Source organism: Cibotium barometz, chromosome 39 (assembly GCF_041138505.1).
Source record: "Cibotium barometz isolate CiBa-2024 chromosome 39, ASM4113850v1, whole genome shotgun sequence".
NCBI lineage: Eukaryota > Viridiplantae > Streptophyta > Polypodiopsida > Cyatheales > Cibotiaceae > Cibotium > Cibotium barometz.
In genome coordinates, this window is record NC_141084.1 from 41,882,776 (window position 1) to 41,900,575 (window position 17,800).

The 17,800-nt window shown below is 46.0% G+C and overlaps 1 protein-coding gene across 3 annotated transcripts in view; it reads left to right on the plus strand.

Annotated features, from left to right (window-relative positions):
* The window catches only part of LOC147616105 (uncharacterized), an 83,324-nt gene that overhangs the window by 42,519 nt on the left and 23,005 nt on the right, over positions 1-17,800 (plus strand). For all 3 annotated transcript variants that reach the window (XM_086778747.1, XM_086778748.1, XM_086778749.1), the window contains 3 exons: positions 16,434-16,667; positions 16,856-17,077; positions 17,203-17,697. In XM_086778747.1, coding sequence (XP_086634873.1) covers positions 16,434-16,667; positions 16,856-17,077; positions 17,203-17,697 — 951 coding nt within the window. The remainder of the gene's footprint in view (positions 1-16,433; positions 16,668-16,855; positions 17,078-17,202; positions 17,698-17,800) is intronic.

A 17,800-nucleotide genomic window follows, 5' to 3' on the forward strand; every position in this document is an offset into this window, starting at 1 on the left:
AGTATGGGGAGTCATCATCATACTGGAAGGGCGGTAATCTAGCCCATGTGCTGAGAACCACTCATCTACTGCAACATACGATGATGGGTGATCTCTGTGAGGACTCCATGCTAAGCGGGGTAGTTTCTTTGGACCCATGGCTATGATGTGTCTGATGTAGGCTATGCTCTGAAATAGAGCTTGTACCATCATGGGGCGCATAGCCAGCTCTGCTCTGACGATCTCATGTGTTACTGATGGCTTGCTTTGCGAATCATCCTGAAGATCATGATGATTTGCTGTCTCTCCATCCGACGCCAATCGTATGTGGAGAGGTTAGGGGCCCATACTGGTGCTGCATACATCATAGTTGGGGTGACTAAGGTGTCAAATATCCATCCTTTGGTGCAAGGCTCCTGGAAGTGAGCCTGATGACACTGTCGCTCCATCAATGCAAGGGCAACATAATCTTGGGTGAGTGTTACGACCCTGTGTTTTTCCCTCTGGACAACAAGCAGGTGGGCACGGGCACGGGATGGACAAGTGTGAACAAGCATCAATTGGATATGAAAAGGAAAACCCATATGTGTGTGGCCAGCCCAAGTGTGAAAGGGGACAAAAGGGACTTTAAAGTTTATAAGGTTTAATAACCTTTGATGATAAAAATATTATTATTTTTGAAGGCATGCGTTTTTGCTAAGTTGCTTTTGGCGTTTTTGAGAAAGTGGAATCGCATCTTTAAAAAGGTGAAGGGTGGCGCATGGCGTTTGGGGGCACATGACCTTGAGCGATCACGCTGGTCGCCGTGTGGAGTCGTTGGGCAAGTCGCCGGGAGAGTCAATGTGTGGCACAGGTGGGCGCATCACCTTGTGTAGGGCTGCGAGCAGCCAGGCGGCTGTACATGAGGAGGTCCAGGCGGCTGCGCAACAGGTGACCCGGCGGGCTGCAGCCAGGCGGGTGCAGGCGGGATGCATGTGTGGAAGCAGCCAGCGCAGGGCATCTCTCATAATTTCTCTCTCTCGTGGAAGGTGACAAATTGCAGGACTGTTAGGTTGCGCAGGTGACACCTTTTGATTGGTGAAAAAGCAGGCAAGGCCTGGGCTACAAGCGGCTGCAGTTTGCTCAGAAGAGTTGCATAACTGACTGTGGGTGTGAGGAGGACCATGGGCTTGATGTTGGGTGCAGGGTGGAGACTTGAAGATGGTTATTTATCTCTCCCTCTCTCTCTCATCTTAAGGGCCTTGCGTGTTTTCTCTTCTGTGTGCCATGGAAGTATGAGAGACTCTGAACAGGAGAACAAGGTAGAGATACACAGGACGATGTTCATGGGAGAGATGGTGCGATTTCTCTTCGTGATGAACTTATATGTGTTCAGGGATTTGCTTACAGGTTCTCTATTTTTCTCTCGCTTGGTGCTATGGAAAACAACCTTGGTTTTTGGCACCGTCATTGGATGGTGCATATGTGGGTTTATTTGTCATGGAAACAGGCATTGGTTTTTTCGAGAGGAAACAGGACTTTGGTTTCGAGGAAACAGGCATATGGTTATGGGATACAGGTCTTTGGTTTATCGGATACAGGTCTTTGGTTCCATGTGGAAAGCATGTCTTTGGATTCATGTGAATAGGTTGTAGTCTTCTCGGGGTTACATGCAAGCTGTGATTATAGGGAAGGTCATATGGTTTGGTACAGCCCTACTGCTGTTTGGGAAAGGGTTTGTGGGATCCATGTTTGAGATAGAGAAGACCTTTTCAAGCAGGGAGGTGTTATACAGGTGTGCCTTCTCTATGGAATGCTTTGTTGTAATAACGAGAGTTCTTATTTGGAAGTTTTGGGTGAAAGCTTGGAGGGATCCTATTGCTAGAGGATTCTACAAGTTGTACTTTGTACTCAAGTTTTGATCAAGTAAAGAAATATCGCAAGGGGCGCCACTGTGTTTTGGGGCCAATCGGTGTCCTTGTACTATTTGCAGGAGCACTCTAGCTACCCGTGTTTGTTTTTTTTTCCAGGTCCCCATGGGTGTTGAAGTGTTTTGTGTGCGAGTGTTTGTTTCACCGCCCGTCAGATTTCTGAAGACTGGTTTCATGGTTCCGTCGTCGGGATATCGTCGACTTTCTCAAGGAGGCGAGCCCGTGGTTGTTACATCAAAAGCTTCTATATGTGGAAAGTGGAAAGGAAGTACAGGAGACAGTGCAGGATTGTGTGTCTTTGCCTATATGAGGTGAAGCGAAAAAGCTAAAGATGAAGCTCAGGAGAAAAGACACCAAGGATAGAAAGTAGTCAGCCAGGAACAAGAAGCAGTTGAAGTGTTATGGTGCAAGAGATGCGTTGAAGGCGACGGCTTTCAACACTCTGTCACGAGTGGTATCTTCACGGAGGCTTCATGGGTTCGGAAGACAGCTTCTTTCTATGTTTAGTAGTGGTGGTCTACCATGCTTCATCAGGGACTTGTTCTTACCACTTGGGTGGAGTGCAAGTAGGTTTTGGGTGCCTGTGGATGTATCAGATGAGGCTCAGCCGGAAGTGGAGGAACTTGGTGAGGTTCTTATTCCCGAGCAGATAGTGGCACATAAGGAAAGAAAGGTACGAGGTAAAGTTTCCTGTCGCTATCTTGTGAAGTGTAAAGAACTATTCACCGATTGATGCGAAGTGGATGGAGGAGGGTGACTTAGCAGATTCACCTAAGGTATTGCAGCTTTATCTTGATGCCTTTGAGTTGGAGCCGACTCTTGCGACGGCTCATTCAGGTTCAGCATAGCATGGGTCTGGAGCATTGCGTGATGCTCAAGAGGGGGGTAGCACCTCCGCTCCCTTGTTATAGACAGGCTCAGTTTTCATCTAGGAGTCGCTTGGTGACATCTTTGTATTCATTCGAAGGTACTGAGGTTGATAGTACATCTGCATATCTGCATATGGAACTTCTATGATATTGTGTACTAGTCACATGAGATGATGCTATTTGTGGAGTTGGTCTCCTTTGGAATGGCAAGGTTTGGTTGAGCTCAAAGTCTGCAGCAACCTGAGCTAACACTTCGAGACTCTATGGAGGGCATAAGTCTTGCGAGCAATCCTAGAGTTGGTTTGGTTCATATATGGATCGAACTCTATTTGTGCATGTATTTATACACTTTCTGAGGTATTATTGTATTCTGTTGCCATTGGATCCTGGTACCCTTGAGAATACATTGGGTAATACTCTGGATTGTGTGGTGTGATGCATGTATATTGGTATGATACATCAAGTACATTATTATGTTAATGGATGCATCATTGAGTGTGACTCCTGCGGGATAGCCATGAGACATATGTGGGAAGTACTTCGTGGATGTATAGTTTAGATGCATTGAGTGCTTTCATATGCTCATGTTGTACCTCCAGTCGTGGATGCCCATGGGTGTAAGGCTTGCGAGCAACCCTAAGACTGTTATTTTGGAGTGGGTAGAGCATCTTCAGGAGCATATTGTTTGCAAATGCATATATGTGTCATGCATATGTTTGTTATATGTAGAATGATGCATGGTTTTGTTTTTGGCTAACACAAGTTACGTGTTTCCACTTGGTTTTAGACTTTTGCTGTAGGTTCTGAAGGAACAAGCAAGAGTTGTTTGTCACTGATGTGACAGTGTGGCTATTTTTTCTAGGATGATTGTTTCATCACCTAGATACACTGGAGGGGAATTGCTTTGGTCATATGGGGACTCTTTCTTCATTGGATGCTTACTGTGTTATTGAGTGCAATCGAGGATGCTTGCTATTTTTCAAGAGGGGGGTATGTAATGACCTTGTGTTTTTCCCTCTGGACAACAAGCAGGTGGGCACGGGCACGGGCACGGGATGGACAAGTATGAACAAGCATCCGTTGGATATGAAAAGGAAAACCCATATGTGTGTGGCCAGCCCAAGTGTGAAAGGGGACAAAAGGGACTTTAAAGTTTATAAGGTTTAATAACCTTTGATGATAAAAATATTATTATTTTTGAAGGCATGCGTTTTTGCTAAGTTGCTTTTGGCATTTTTGAGAAAGTGGAATCGCATCTTTAAAAAGGCGAAGGGTGGCGCATGGCGTTTGGGGGCACATCACCTTGAGTGATCACGCTGGCCGCCGTGTGGAGTCGTCGGGCAAGTCGCCGGGAGAGTCAACGTGTGGCACAAGCGGGCGCATCACCTTGCGTAGGGCTGCGAGCAGCCAGGTGACTGTACGTGAGGAGGTCCAGGCGGCTGCACAACAGGTGACCAGGCGAGCTGCAGCCAAGCGGGTGCAGGCGGGCTGCATGTGTGGAAGCAGCCAGCGCAGGGCATCTCTCACGCTTTCTCTCTCTTGTGGAAGGTGACAAATTGCAGGACTGTTAGGCTGCGCAGGTGACACCTTTTGATTGGTGAAAAAGCAGGCAAGGGAGGTGCAGAACTGACGTGGGTGTGAGGAGGACCATGCACTTGATGTTGGGTGCAGGGTGGAGACTTGAAGATGATTATTTCTCTCTCCCCCCCCCTCTCTCTCTCTCTCTGTCTCATCTTAAGGGCCTTGCGTGTTTTCTCTTCTGTGTGCCATGGAAGTATGAGAGACTCTGAACAGGAGAACAAGCTAGAGATACACAGGACGATGTTCATGGGAGAGATGGTGCGATTTCTCTTCGTGATGAACTTATATGTGTTCAGGGATTTGCTTACAGGCTCTCTATTTTTCTCTCGCTTGGTGCTATGGAAAACAACCTTGGTTTTTGGCACCGTGATTGGATGGTGCATATGTGGGTTTATCTGTCATGGAAACAAGACATTGGTTTTTTCGAGATGAGCAGGACTTTGGTTTCGAGGAAACAGGCGTATGGTTATGGGATACAGGTCTTTGGTTTATCGGATACAGGTCTTTGGTTCCATGTGGAAAGCATGTCTTCGGATTCATGTGAACAGGTTGTAGTCTTCTCGGGGTTACATGCAAGCTGTGATTATAGGGAAGGTCATATGGTTTGGTACAGCCCTACTGCTGTTTGGGAAAGGGTTTGTGGGATCCATGGTTGAGATAGAGAAGACCTTTTCAAGCAGGGAGGTGTTATACAGGTGTGCCTTCTCTATGGAATGCTTTGCTGTAAGAACGAGAGTTCTTATTTGGACGTCTTGGGTGAAAGCTTCGAGGGATCCTATTGGTAAAGGATTCTACAAGTTGTACTTTGTACTCAAATTTTGATCAAGTAAAGAAATACCACAAGAGGCGCCACTATGTTTTGGGGCCAATCGGTGTCCTTGAACTATTTGCAGGAGCACTCTAGCTACCCCTGTTTGTTTTTTTTCCAGGTCCCCATGGGTGTTGAAGTGTTTTGTGTGCGAGTGTTTGTTTCACCGCTCGTCACATTTTTGAAGGCTGGTTTCATGAGCCTGTCTCATGGAGAAACGGCTCCCATTACTAGTGAAGGTAATACCCAAGTATACATATGATTCTGTCACCTCCACTTGATTGCCTCTATATGTGATCATTGTATCTTTCATAACCCGTCTGGAAGTGTGAAAGATCATGACCTTGGTTTTCGCAAGGTTCATTGAAAGGCCTCTCTGTGTACAAAAATCATCTAAGGCGTCCATGTGGTGCTGTAGTCCCTCTTGCGAGTTAGATATCAGAATGAAGTCATCCGCATAGAGTAGTAAAGTGACTAAAACCCCCGAGAGTGATGCACCACTCCTCCCTCCTCCGTCTATGAAGTCTGCGGCCTCATCTATGTACAGGCCAAAGAGTGTCAGGGAGAGTGGGTAGCCTTGCTTCACCCCCATAGTATTATGTATCTCCTGTGACAGACCACCTGGGCATTTGGCTCGTCTCGTCACCCTCTGATGTAAAGCTAAGGTGAAAATACACGATTAAGGTAGATAACTCGTGTGTGGAAGGGTGACTCATCATATAGCTTGTGTAGATCACGGTTGGTCTCGGGAGTCCTTTGCAGTCACATTGTAGGTCAATAGTGTCATATGACTTTTGTTTTTTTTTGGAAAAGAGATCCTTCTATTAGTTACCAAGAAAACAACCATGCAAGCTAAGTACAAACTCAGCTCCATTGAGGGAGTGGTAATCAAAGTGATGAGGAAAACAAGGGGCGGTGGGGGCGCATACCGGTGGTCTATAATGCTAGGGGGGCTCACCACCACTATCAAATAGAAAAGGGCCATGATGCCAAGTAGTGTCCACGGAGGGTGTGAATATATCAAGCCATATGCTTTGGATGGACTCCACTGGTGTGGTCAGGGTGCCCTTGATGGCCTCACTATAGCGAGCTCACGAAATATGCCACGCAATAATACGATTACAAATCTCCCATCTTTGGCAAGAGCATGGAGTCTAGGGAAGTAGAACTGGAGCTGTTGAGATTCGATGATGAGGATTGGCAGTGCCCCAAGTAACTCGCGGGGGGGGGGGGGGGGGGGGGGGGGGTTCATTTGAAGATGTGGAGAAACCTCTGCCAAACATGTTGAGGCTTCGAGCAATTCCAAAGGCAATGATATTGGGACTCCTGTAGATGGCCACACCGCGAACATATTGCTAATCTACCTCCGATGCCCAACTAAGTGCCAACTGCAAGGCTCCGGCGGGCTAACTGCCATAGAAAAAGTGTAATCTTTTTTTTTTTCCCCCGAGAAAAGATCCTTTCATTAGTTATAAAAATAACGCCCACTGGGCTACAAAACCCCTATCTTGCTCATAAGAAGGCAGAGCAGAGATGCAATCAAGGTAGCTAGGGAGACTCTCCCTAGGTGCAAAAAAGTGCAAATACAAGTACAGATAGCTGAGAGGCTATATCATACAATAGGAGGGGGGAAAATCCGAACCAGTGGCTTGTAGTGCCATCGGGGGGTACCCGCGTGCAGAGTATAGAAGGGGCCGCTGCGCCAAGTGGTGTGAAAGGCGTGGCGCCGCAAGATCGCTCGATCGGAGTTGCCCTGGATGCGGTCATACTGTCCTCGCAGCCAGATACTCCGAACAGTCTCTGTTGGTGGCTCCAGTCTCCCCTCAAAGGCCCTGAAACAACGGGCTCTCCAGGTGAACCATATGGTGAGGCTACTGAGGAGCTCCCATCGTAGATCCCTCTCATGTGTCCAGTCGGTGGACAAGAAATCCGGTGAAAGAACAAGGCGAGGCTGGCCCCGAATGAATCTGATGGCCTGGCTGTCCTACTCCGACTCGTATCCCAGAGCAGGCCTGACGAAGTCGCCCAAGCAGCGGCTCCCCACGTATACATGCCCTCTGGAGAGGGGGGCCAAAATGCGCAGAATCCTCAGCCAAATCTGCTGCGCCTGTGGACAGTCCCATAGGCAATGTCCTGTGTCTCCAATGGGTGGCCGCATCTGACGCAAGCCGACGGAAGGCCACTGTAGACAAGCCAGGTGCCAACTGCAGATCCCTTGTGGGCAACCAGCCACTGGAAAATCGAGATCCTGCGTGCCTGTCAGCTAGCCCAGAGCCTGGTCCAAAAATCCTCTAGGAACTCCTGTGAGAGTCCCTGTAGCCTCCAATGCTCCGATGCAGGTGGAGAGACCATCCTCCTCGCAGCCAAAATATGCCTCCCCAACTGAACAGTGTACTGGAAAAAGGTGATCTCTGTGGCCTCGGGGGACGCATAAGGATCATGCCACTCGTACTCGCCAAGCCTCCCCAACGGTGAGGCTATATGATCACTCTCTAGGCCACCTTAGCCCGGGTTGGCCTCCCATCACTACGAGCCCAGAGGAAGTTGTGGATCAATTACTGAACCTGACCAATGCACGCTTGGAAGAAGGCCCAGCTGGAAGTGATGTACTACATGGTGTGGCGAGAAGAACCTGGTTAGCCACCACAACTCAGCCAGCTAAAGAAAGCGTGGCTGAACACCAGCATAGGAACTTTCTCCAAATTCTTAGAAGAAGAGGGGCTAGTTGTTGCTTTGAGAAAATGTCAATACCAACCTAGCATCCAAGATAACAAAAAGGAGTGTCGCTCGGGATCTAGTAAAAATCCTCAACTGGCCTACAAGTTAGGGCGGGCGAGGAGCCAACCCAAAATCTATACGACTTGTGCTAGTTGATTTGTGTGCCGGATGCATGGTAGAAGATCTCTATTGTATCAACGATGTTTGGAGATTCCTCACATCTCTTGACATGTATAGTAGTGTGTCATCGGCAAACTCTAAGTGAAGTAAGCTCTTTTGAGGACAGTACACACATGGATACACACAAAACTCAAAAATACCCAACTAACCCCCCTATGGAGTGAAGGTGGAGTGATCTGGGATAACCTTCGTCATGCTCTATAATGGTCTCCGGATTGTACCATGTCTCTATTAGACGTGTTTCCCATGACAACTCAGAGGCTTAAGTTTGAGCATGGTTTAGAGGTTGAACCAAGCACACTCACAGCTTTACGTTCAAACATTACCAGAGGCTCGAAGTCTAAGCATGGATGCATGGTAACTCAGACTTCTATGGGGCCAAGGCACCTACATCCTGGAACTTTCCTTCTAGGTTTGATTTGTGGGAGCTTCACCTGTTGCAGCTGCATACTTCAGTCTACTCTTGAGAAAACAACCCCCTCTCCCCACTCTAAACAGGGTAAACATTGGATATGGAGCCTTTTATACAACAAGGCGACACAAACATTAAGACGAGAAAACACGTGGGAAAATGTAACACACACGCAAGATTATTTTTCAGATTTTGGGGGACACCCCGGGTAGAGAACCCCAACTCACACGTAACACAGAAATTACTGACAATGCCAACCATGCCACCTACTCATCAACGTAGAAACGGTCCAGGTCTGGAGAGGTTGGGGCCTGTACCTCTCTTGTCTGACGTTGAGAAGCTCAGACTCCCTAGGCTACACCTGAACTATGGTAAATGCCATGGATCCTATCCCCATAGATCCGTGCCTCCTCTGAGTCTATCCTCCGCCGCCTCTAACATGTTAAAATCTCCACCCGTGGAGCAAGCTCGACGTTTAGAATTCACAACATTCAGCAACCTAACCAATCATTTCTAATCAAACATAATATGCTTTAGTCACCCAGATTACACTCTTCTATTGACAGATTTAGAAACAATTCTTCTTTGATTGAACCTTCATGAACAGGATGAAAGTTGAGAAGGTAAAAGAGCATTTGAGCATTTTGGACCTGGAGGATCAAAACCAGAGCAGAGTAAACTGAGCAGGTAAAGAGCCAATCGAATTGGGGTACCTTAAGTCCTACGGGAGTTACTCTGTTGGAACTTGGCTTTTCCCGAGGTCCCATTGTGATTGAAGCTTGTATCAGCTAAGGACTTGTGGCTTCTTACTGGGAATTCATCATTGGATGCTTCTTCTTTTATGCTTACATAGAATTGTTTAGAATTAGGTGTGACAACTGCCATATTGAGAAGTAATGTCTACCAGCAGACATGCATACATCATGGACACAAGGGTGAGAGGTGGTATCTTGGGAAAATTTCTTCCCACCCATGCATGGCTTTACATGGAAATATTAGTTCTTACAATCATGTAGGCTATTTAGCAGTGTGCCAAAGCTTCCTTAGTTATCTACAAACCATCTGGCCTTAATTCACCATTGGTGTTCAAATGAGTGCTTGGCATCAAAGATACTGGATCATGGACTCAAGGCCTTACATACATGAGCTAGGTCGTGCCTGAGCATTACATATTGAGGGTGGAGCATTGATTTCTAATACACTTTTAGTCTGCAAAATGACATTGGGGCTTAACTATGTTGATTGAGAGCATGCTTAAGTTCAACCCAATCATCTGATGGTAGCGATGCTCCATCAGCAAGGCAAATCAATACAAGGCACATCAAAAAGATTGAAGAGAGAGTGGTCGGACTAGATACAATCTACTTCTATTTTTTAGCATGATTTTAAGGTGTGTCGAAGCATTTTTTCCTCTTCTAGTATAAGCATTGAACATTTAAACGCAAACGTGTGCTTCCGTGGTGAATGGGAGAATTAGGGTTTCATGTGAGAGAAACACACAGAGAAGAAGAGAGAGAGAGAGAGAGAGAGAGAGAGAGAGTTGTGGGGATAAGTCAACTCAATGTATGAGTGTGTGACTCCCCTATCACACATGTATATTGCACTAGTACACATAGTGCACTTAGTACATTAAAAGTACTAAGTGTACTATGTACTATAACTTATGGGCTTGTACACACTATAAGGGTGGGCATAATGCCTTTACCCCAACAACCTCCCACTTAAAGACAAAGTGCCCTTAAGTAAAGGAAAAGAAAAATCAGCATGTACATGATAATATACAAGGCCATATCAAGGCTGAAACTGGCCTCATCCAATGCCCATCGAGTGTCTACAATGAGCAAACTGCTCCGGAGGCAAACTCTTTGTCAATAGATCAGCCGGGTTGTCATCCGTATGAATCTTAACAAGCTGAATTTGCTTGTTCTCTATCACCTCTCTGATGAAGTGATACTTCACATCCACATGCTTCGTCTTTGCATGAAAGACAGGGTTCTTTGCCAACTGGATGGCACTCTGACTGTCACAATGCAACAATGGAATATCCCCTGTATAACCCAAATCAACCACTAACCGAGATAGCCATAATGCCTCCTTGCAAGCCTCTGTGGCTGCAATATACTCGGCCTCTGTAGTAGATAAGGCAGTGCACTTCTGCATCTTGGATATCCATGACACAGCACCTCCTGTGAATGTAAACACATAACCGGTAGTAGACTTCCGGTTATCTGGATGACCGGCATAATCCGAATCCGTATAACCATGCACTAATGCATCCTGTTTGCCAAAACATATGCACATATCCTGTGTGAGGTATTTCACTGCTTCCCAATGCTTCTTGCCAGGTTTGGCCATGTATCTACTAACCACTCCCACTGCAAATGCAATGTCCGGCCTGGTAGCAACCATGGTATACATGAGACTGCCACAAGCTGAAGTATACGGAATCTTGGCCATATCAGCCTTGCCACTATCTGACTGTGGGCTGTCCATAGCACTGAGTTTCACATATGGAGGCAAAGGAGTACTAGTCTTCTTTCCCCCGTCCATATTGAACCTTTGCAAAACTTTGCCAATGTATTCCTTCTGAGACAAATACAACACATGCTGATTTCTGTCCCGAAGTATCCGCATACCCAAAATGTGATTTGCATCACCCAAATCCTTCATATCAAGGGTCTGATGCAGCCTCTTCTTCAAGGCATCCATCTCTTTACGAGATTTCCCGGCAATCAACATATCATCAACATACAAGATGAGGATTAATAGACTGCCATCCAAAGCTTTTTTGGTGTATAAGCAGTGATCTATGTCACTTCTCCTGAAATCCTGGGATTTCATGAATGTATCAAATTTATGATACCATTCCCTTGGTGCCTGTTTGAGCCCATAAAGACTCTTTTTCAGCTTGCATACAAGCTTCTCCTTTCCATTCACTGCATAACCCTCTGGCTGTTGTATATATATCTCCTCATGGAGATCACCGTGAAGAAAAGCAGTCTTCACATCCATCTGAATCAAATCCAGATCATCATGAGCAACCAAAGCTAATACAGCTCTAAGTGTGGTCATTCTGACCACACTTAGAGAAGATCTCATCAAAGTCCACACCATATTCCTGCTTGAAGCCCTTAGCCACTAACTTGGCTTTGTATCTTGGCTTTGCATCAGGTGCAACTTTGAGCCTGTAAACCCACTTGCATGGCAAAACCTTCTTGCCTGTAGGCAAATGCACCAATTTCCATGTTCCATTTTTGTGCAGAGAATCCATCTCTGACTTCATAGCATGCTCCCAAAGAGCCTTGTCTGCCCTCTGTAAAGCCTCCTTATAACATGAGGGCTTCCCACAATCAGCGAGCATCAAGTAGTCAACCCTTGGAACAAACCTGTCAGGGGCTGTGGAGGGTCTTGTGGACCTCCGTACCCAATGACCATCATTTGCAGGTTGTTGTCCAGCCTGCATATCACCTATTGGTGGCTCCTGTTCCATGCCATAAGGCTGAAAAATCATGCCCGGTATCTCCTCTAACTGTGGCATATCCATAGGGATATCTTCTGCCATCTCTGGCTGTCCATTTGGACCATTTTCAGCACCATTTAAGGGCTGGTTTTGCTGCTGTAATGGCTGATTTACAGCCCTTTGTTGTTGTCCATCATCATCAAAGATGACTCTGCCAGGCTCCTGTTGCCTTGTAGGCTCCTTATACATGCATGTTTCATAAAAAATGATATCATTGCTGCGTATAATCTTTCTATTCACGGGATCCCAAAGTCTATACCCCATTTCACCTCTGTCACCATATCCTAGGAATATGCATTTGTGAGACTTAGGATCAAGTTTGGTGCGCATTTCCCTGCGTATGTGCACGTACGCAACGCAACCAAACACTCTCAAGTGCTTGTAGGACGGAGGCTTCCCTGTCCATACTTCCTCTGGCACTTTCCCACCAAGCCTCGTGTTAGGTGACCTGTTTATAAGATGAACGGCTGTCATAACAGCTTCAGCCCAAAAACCATGAGGTAATGCAACATGTGACAACATAGAACGGACCTTCTCCTGAATGGTCTTGTTCATCCTCTCTGCTGTCCCGTTTTGTGGAGGATCATAAGGAGTAGAGAGCTCCCTCTTGATGCCTTTAGCATCACAAAAGTCTTGAAACTGTTTGGACAGATACTCTCTACCATTGTCGGAACGCAAAGCCTTTAGTGTTCTGCCAGTTTGATTCTCAACAAGAGCAACAAATTTCTCAAACACTGAGAATGTATCACTCTTCAAACGAAAAGGATAAACCCACATCTTGCGTGTGGCATCACAATAAAGGACACAAAGTATTTTGCCCCTCCCAAAGAAAGCTGAGGCATCTCACATACATCTGTATGCACAAGCTCTAACTGAGCATCTTTCTGTCCAAGAGCTTTCTTGTGGGGGCACTGGAGTTGCTTGCCATATATACAATGCTCACAAAACTGAAAACTTGAAAACTTTAGAGAAGGCAAGTAACCAAAACGAGACAATTGCTCCATTCCTTTGACACTCATGTGTCCCAACCGGCTATGCCACATAGAGATTTCCGGCAGCTCAGTTGCATTTACATTAGCATGGTGACAAACACATGCATGCATGAAGTAAAGAGTGTCCACCTTAGAGCCTCTGGCAACAACCAGTGAGCCCTTACTAATCTTCCACTTTCCACGACCAAATGTGGTAACATAATCAGCATCATCAAGCTGTCCAGTAGAAAGCAGGTTCTTCTTGATCTCAGGCACATGCCTGGAGCATAAGCTGTGAGCCATCTGAAAACACAAGCCTCACATCACCTCTGCCAAGAATCTTGCATGCATGGTTATCACCCAAATAAACTACTCCTTCATTGCCAGCAGTATACCTGACAAACAAGTCTCTGCAACCTGTGACATGAAAGGAGGCACCTGAATCAATGATCCATGAGTGCATACCATGACCATCTCCTGTAAGAAGTGAAGGGGCATCAAGTGAAGATTTGAATAGGACTTCATCCTCACTGTCACCTGCATGTGATACATTGACTTCTTCAATCTTTGTCTTTGTCTTTGCCTTTTCCCTTTTCCTTTTGATCATTCTTCCATTTGTAGCATTGCTTTTTGATGTGTCCCTTCTTGCCACAATAATGGCATTCCAAGTCCTTTTTGGAGCGGGACTTGCTCCTTCCCCGTTCTTGGCTTTTACCCCTTTGCTGGGATCTCCCACGTGCATTCATTGCATTGGACTTTCCAATAGAATTGTTCTTCCTGTTCATCTCTTCTTGAAGAAGAGCACCCTCAACATCTGCATATGACAACATAGCATTCGAATTGCTAGTGGCTGTCCTGAATGTGTCCCAACTCTCTGGCAAAGTGCATAAGAGAAAGATGGCTTTGAACTCATCGTCCATTGTCAACTTTTGATTTATAACTTGGCTGACAATACCATTAAACTCATTTAGATGGGCTGCCATAGACGCCCCTTCCTTCATCTGAAGACCTATGAGTTTCTTTAACCAATACACTTTGCTTGAGGCATACAAGTCCTGCAATCTCTGCCACATTCCCCAAGCTGTCTTCTCTTCACGAATGCTGAATAGAAAGAGTCTGACACAGACAACATGATAGTAGATCTTGCCAGCTCATCCATATCTTCCCATTCTTCAGCAGTAAGAGAAGCGGGCTTTACACCCCTTTCTTTGATGGGCTTGTGCTGCTTCTTCTGGAGCAACACATTATAGCACTGGGTTTGCCAAATGTCATAGTTATGTGAGCCTTCAAGCTTCTTGATGTGAAGCAATGAAGAGCTCTCACCTGTGGTTGCCATAGCAATATGCAACCTGTCAATGCTTGACTCCCTGCAAGATGTGCAAACACTGCACCAAAAGCACACAAAGTGCTCACAGTTGTTTTCCCAAAGTTTATCTCCCACTGCGGAAGCACAAATGCAACTCTACTCCCACTGTATGTGATGAAATCACCAAAATCTGGTTGCTGCAGATTTAGGACAGCACCTTAAATGTGCTCTGTTCCTCTTCCAAAGTACTGTACAACAGTACCAAGTGCTCACCAATGATGTACCAAATCTGTACCGGCAAGTACAGCAGCTGAAATTGAGCCTTTACCTCACTCAAATCAATGTGCAGCCATGCCAATACTTGTACAAAGTTGTACCAAATCTGTACCAGCAAGTACAACAGCAATAAATGCTCTCCTGGCTGTCTAAATGAGTGAAAATCAGACTTTTACAGTCCCGATCACTGCATACAACAGTCCCGAACAGAAATTGGGCAAAACCCCTTGACTGCAAGCTGATTTCTGAGGATTCAAGGCATAAAAGTCTTGCCTGCTGCATTGCCAAGCTCAACAAGCATAAATTCTTGAAAAGCCCCTTGATTTAAGATCAGTTTCTGATCATACATGGTACATTAACGCACATGAAGGCATTCAGAGTCTTCACAGTGCTTCCCCCCGGCCACATATACATCCAGTACATAAAAGCCCCTTGATTTACAGGCACATTGAGTGCTTGACAGCATCAACACATTGTCCAAAGCATCAATTGCCAGTGCCTGCATGCAAATCAACCCAATCGGCACAAAAGCCCTTTGATTTGCATATCAATTTCTTGCAATTTAGGCCCGAATGTGAGATTGCTCACATCATACAGCATGTATGAATGCCCAATTGCACAGTTACATCAAAAGGCCCAAATTTCGACATCCAATTTCCTGCTGATTGACTCTGATTGTGACCAATGTCACCCAATTTTGCCAATTTTGCTCAAAATTTGAGCAATTTGGCACCTGTACCTGCTCTATTGATGATTGTACCTGCTCAATTGCAAATCCCAAAAAAAATGAAGCATGTACCTCTGAAATTTCTGATTAATGTTGCAGAAAGGGGGAGTTGAATTTGGTGCTGTTGTATTGATGCTGTTGCTGCTGAAAATCTGTGCAGATGAACTGCAGCTGGTTGGAGCTTCTATACACAGAAGCGTAAGTTGATTCGCTTGTCTACATATGGTGCTGGAGGGGACAACGACGGGATGTTTTGCTGAAGGCGACCAGTTCTGCACACAGGTTCGCTGCAGCCGCCTTTGCGCACAAAAGAAGACGACGTCGAGTTTATGCCGGCGATGGGCAAGCGAACTAGTCGACGTGAGCGTGGCGAATACACGGCAGGTGACTTTTCGAAGCTTTGTAGGGGATTGAGTGTACTATCGAGTCGGCGACGCTGCACGGCGCCCGACTCCTCAGCTGCGCGCGAACCTGCAGCACAGCGCCCGACTCCAACCAGCTGTGCGCGCTGGTGAAGCGCCGCTGCTTTTCTTCTTCGCTCGCCTGCCTACGTGTCCGCCTGAGTATGGACACCCGCCTGCTTACGTGTCCGCCTGAGTGTGCATACTCGCTTGCCTTCCTGCGACTGGTTCAACACAGGGACACACAGTCGACCAGCAACCAGCTCTGCACACAAGCGACCAGTTGTGCACTCGCTCCGTACAGCACACGTAGACTCGTTTTGCAGCTCTTCTACAGTCGATTTCCAGCTTTGCACACTTGAGAACAAAACCCTAAAACCAGGGCTCTGATACCAGTTGAATGGGAGAATTAGGGTTTCATGTGAGAGACACACACAGAGAGAAGAAGGGAGAGAGAGAGAGAGAGAGTTGTGGGGATAAGTCAACTCAATGTATGAGTGTGTGACTCCCCTATCACACATGTATATTGCACTAGTACACATAGTGCACTTAGTACATTAAAAGTTCTAAGTGTACTATGTACTATAACTTATGGGCTTGTACACACTATAAGGGTGGGCATAATGCCTTTACCCCAACACGTGGGTGTGTATCTCATGTATAATCCATTTCGCATCTGCAGAACCGATGTTTTCAGGTTTCTTTATTTCAAAAACATTTGATAGCTGGAAGTATGTTTTTGTGACATTTCAACTTTTTGTTTTTTTTGGGGTAGTTGGCTGAGGTCGAGAGATATCATTTGCAAACAATTCAAAGATTACGAATGGAGCTGGCTGAAGCAAGAGAGCAGAATCGTGTGCTAAAGAGTAGTTCTACTGACAATGTTGAAGCCAAAAGTGAACAGTCTGGTCATGTAAACAACAAACACACTGAGCATTTCAATGCAACAGATCCATCGGTCGGAAGTGTTGGTAAATTGAAACAAGGGATTGCTACTGCTAGCAATCAGGTTAGTCCAAGGTTTTGGGTTTGTGTGTGTTCCTGCTTGCATAATGTGTGTGCATGCATGCTGTGTGTGTACGGTTGCATGGGTGCATGTGATTTGAGGAGTTTGTTGCCGGAATTGCATGTTTGTGTTGAGGGATCTTCATTCTTAGCATTCAGACTTGGATTTATAAGCCAGTCTTTGATGAGCAGGTAGAGCTTGCGACAGGGTTGCCTGTGCCAGCCTCTCCAGTGTTAGGAGGTACCGCACCTGCTCTTCCTGGCAGTCCCATTCCTGTTCTTCATCAGTTTGCTGGGCAGCCACCAGGAATGGTCTCATCTGTGCCATCCCAGATTACCCAGTTTAGTTTGAGCCAGTTCTCAAACCCTGTGATTATACAAACACAACAGCAGTTACCTGTAGTGCACCAGCAGGTTTTCTTCTTTATTATACTCTGTATAACTACAAACAAACAATGTTGACTGCTGTCTTTAGTGGGAAAATTTTCAAGTAAGGCTGATTAAGAAAAGGCTGATTAAGAAAAACATGATGCTGGCAGGCAATGCAGCAGCACTCTAAACAAACCCAGCAATCTCAACCTTCTCAGGTGCGGTTTCCTCATCCACAGCAGCTGCAGGTCTATAGTCATTTTCCAGAAACAAAATCACCAATTTCTCTACACACGAGGGGCACCAATCATCAACAGCAACAGCTGGATCAACATGGACGAGATCAAATGGTCCTGGGTCACAGTGGCTCAGAGAGTGCCGTGGATTTTTCTCACTTGACTAATGTGCCAGTTACTCAAAATGTTAATATACAGCTTCCAATGCATCAATTAGAGGAAGGACAGCATATGCTACATCAGGATTCAAGCCAGTTTTCTGAGCAGCAGGTGGGGCAGCCATTACAGGAGAAACATGTGCAGGAGGAAAAGCAAGAAACCTATGGACCAACACTGTCTCAGCAGGAGTCGAAGGAGCAGCAATTGCAGCCCCAGCAAGATGAAAAAGTTCGACAGCTCGATGAACAAAATGGAGAAGTAGATTGCCAGGTCTTCATCTTTTCAAACTATTTGGTTCTTTCTTTATGTTGATGTTGTTTAAGGCATTCTCTGTGACTTAAGTTCTCCGTAACATTGTTCTTACCATCTATGG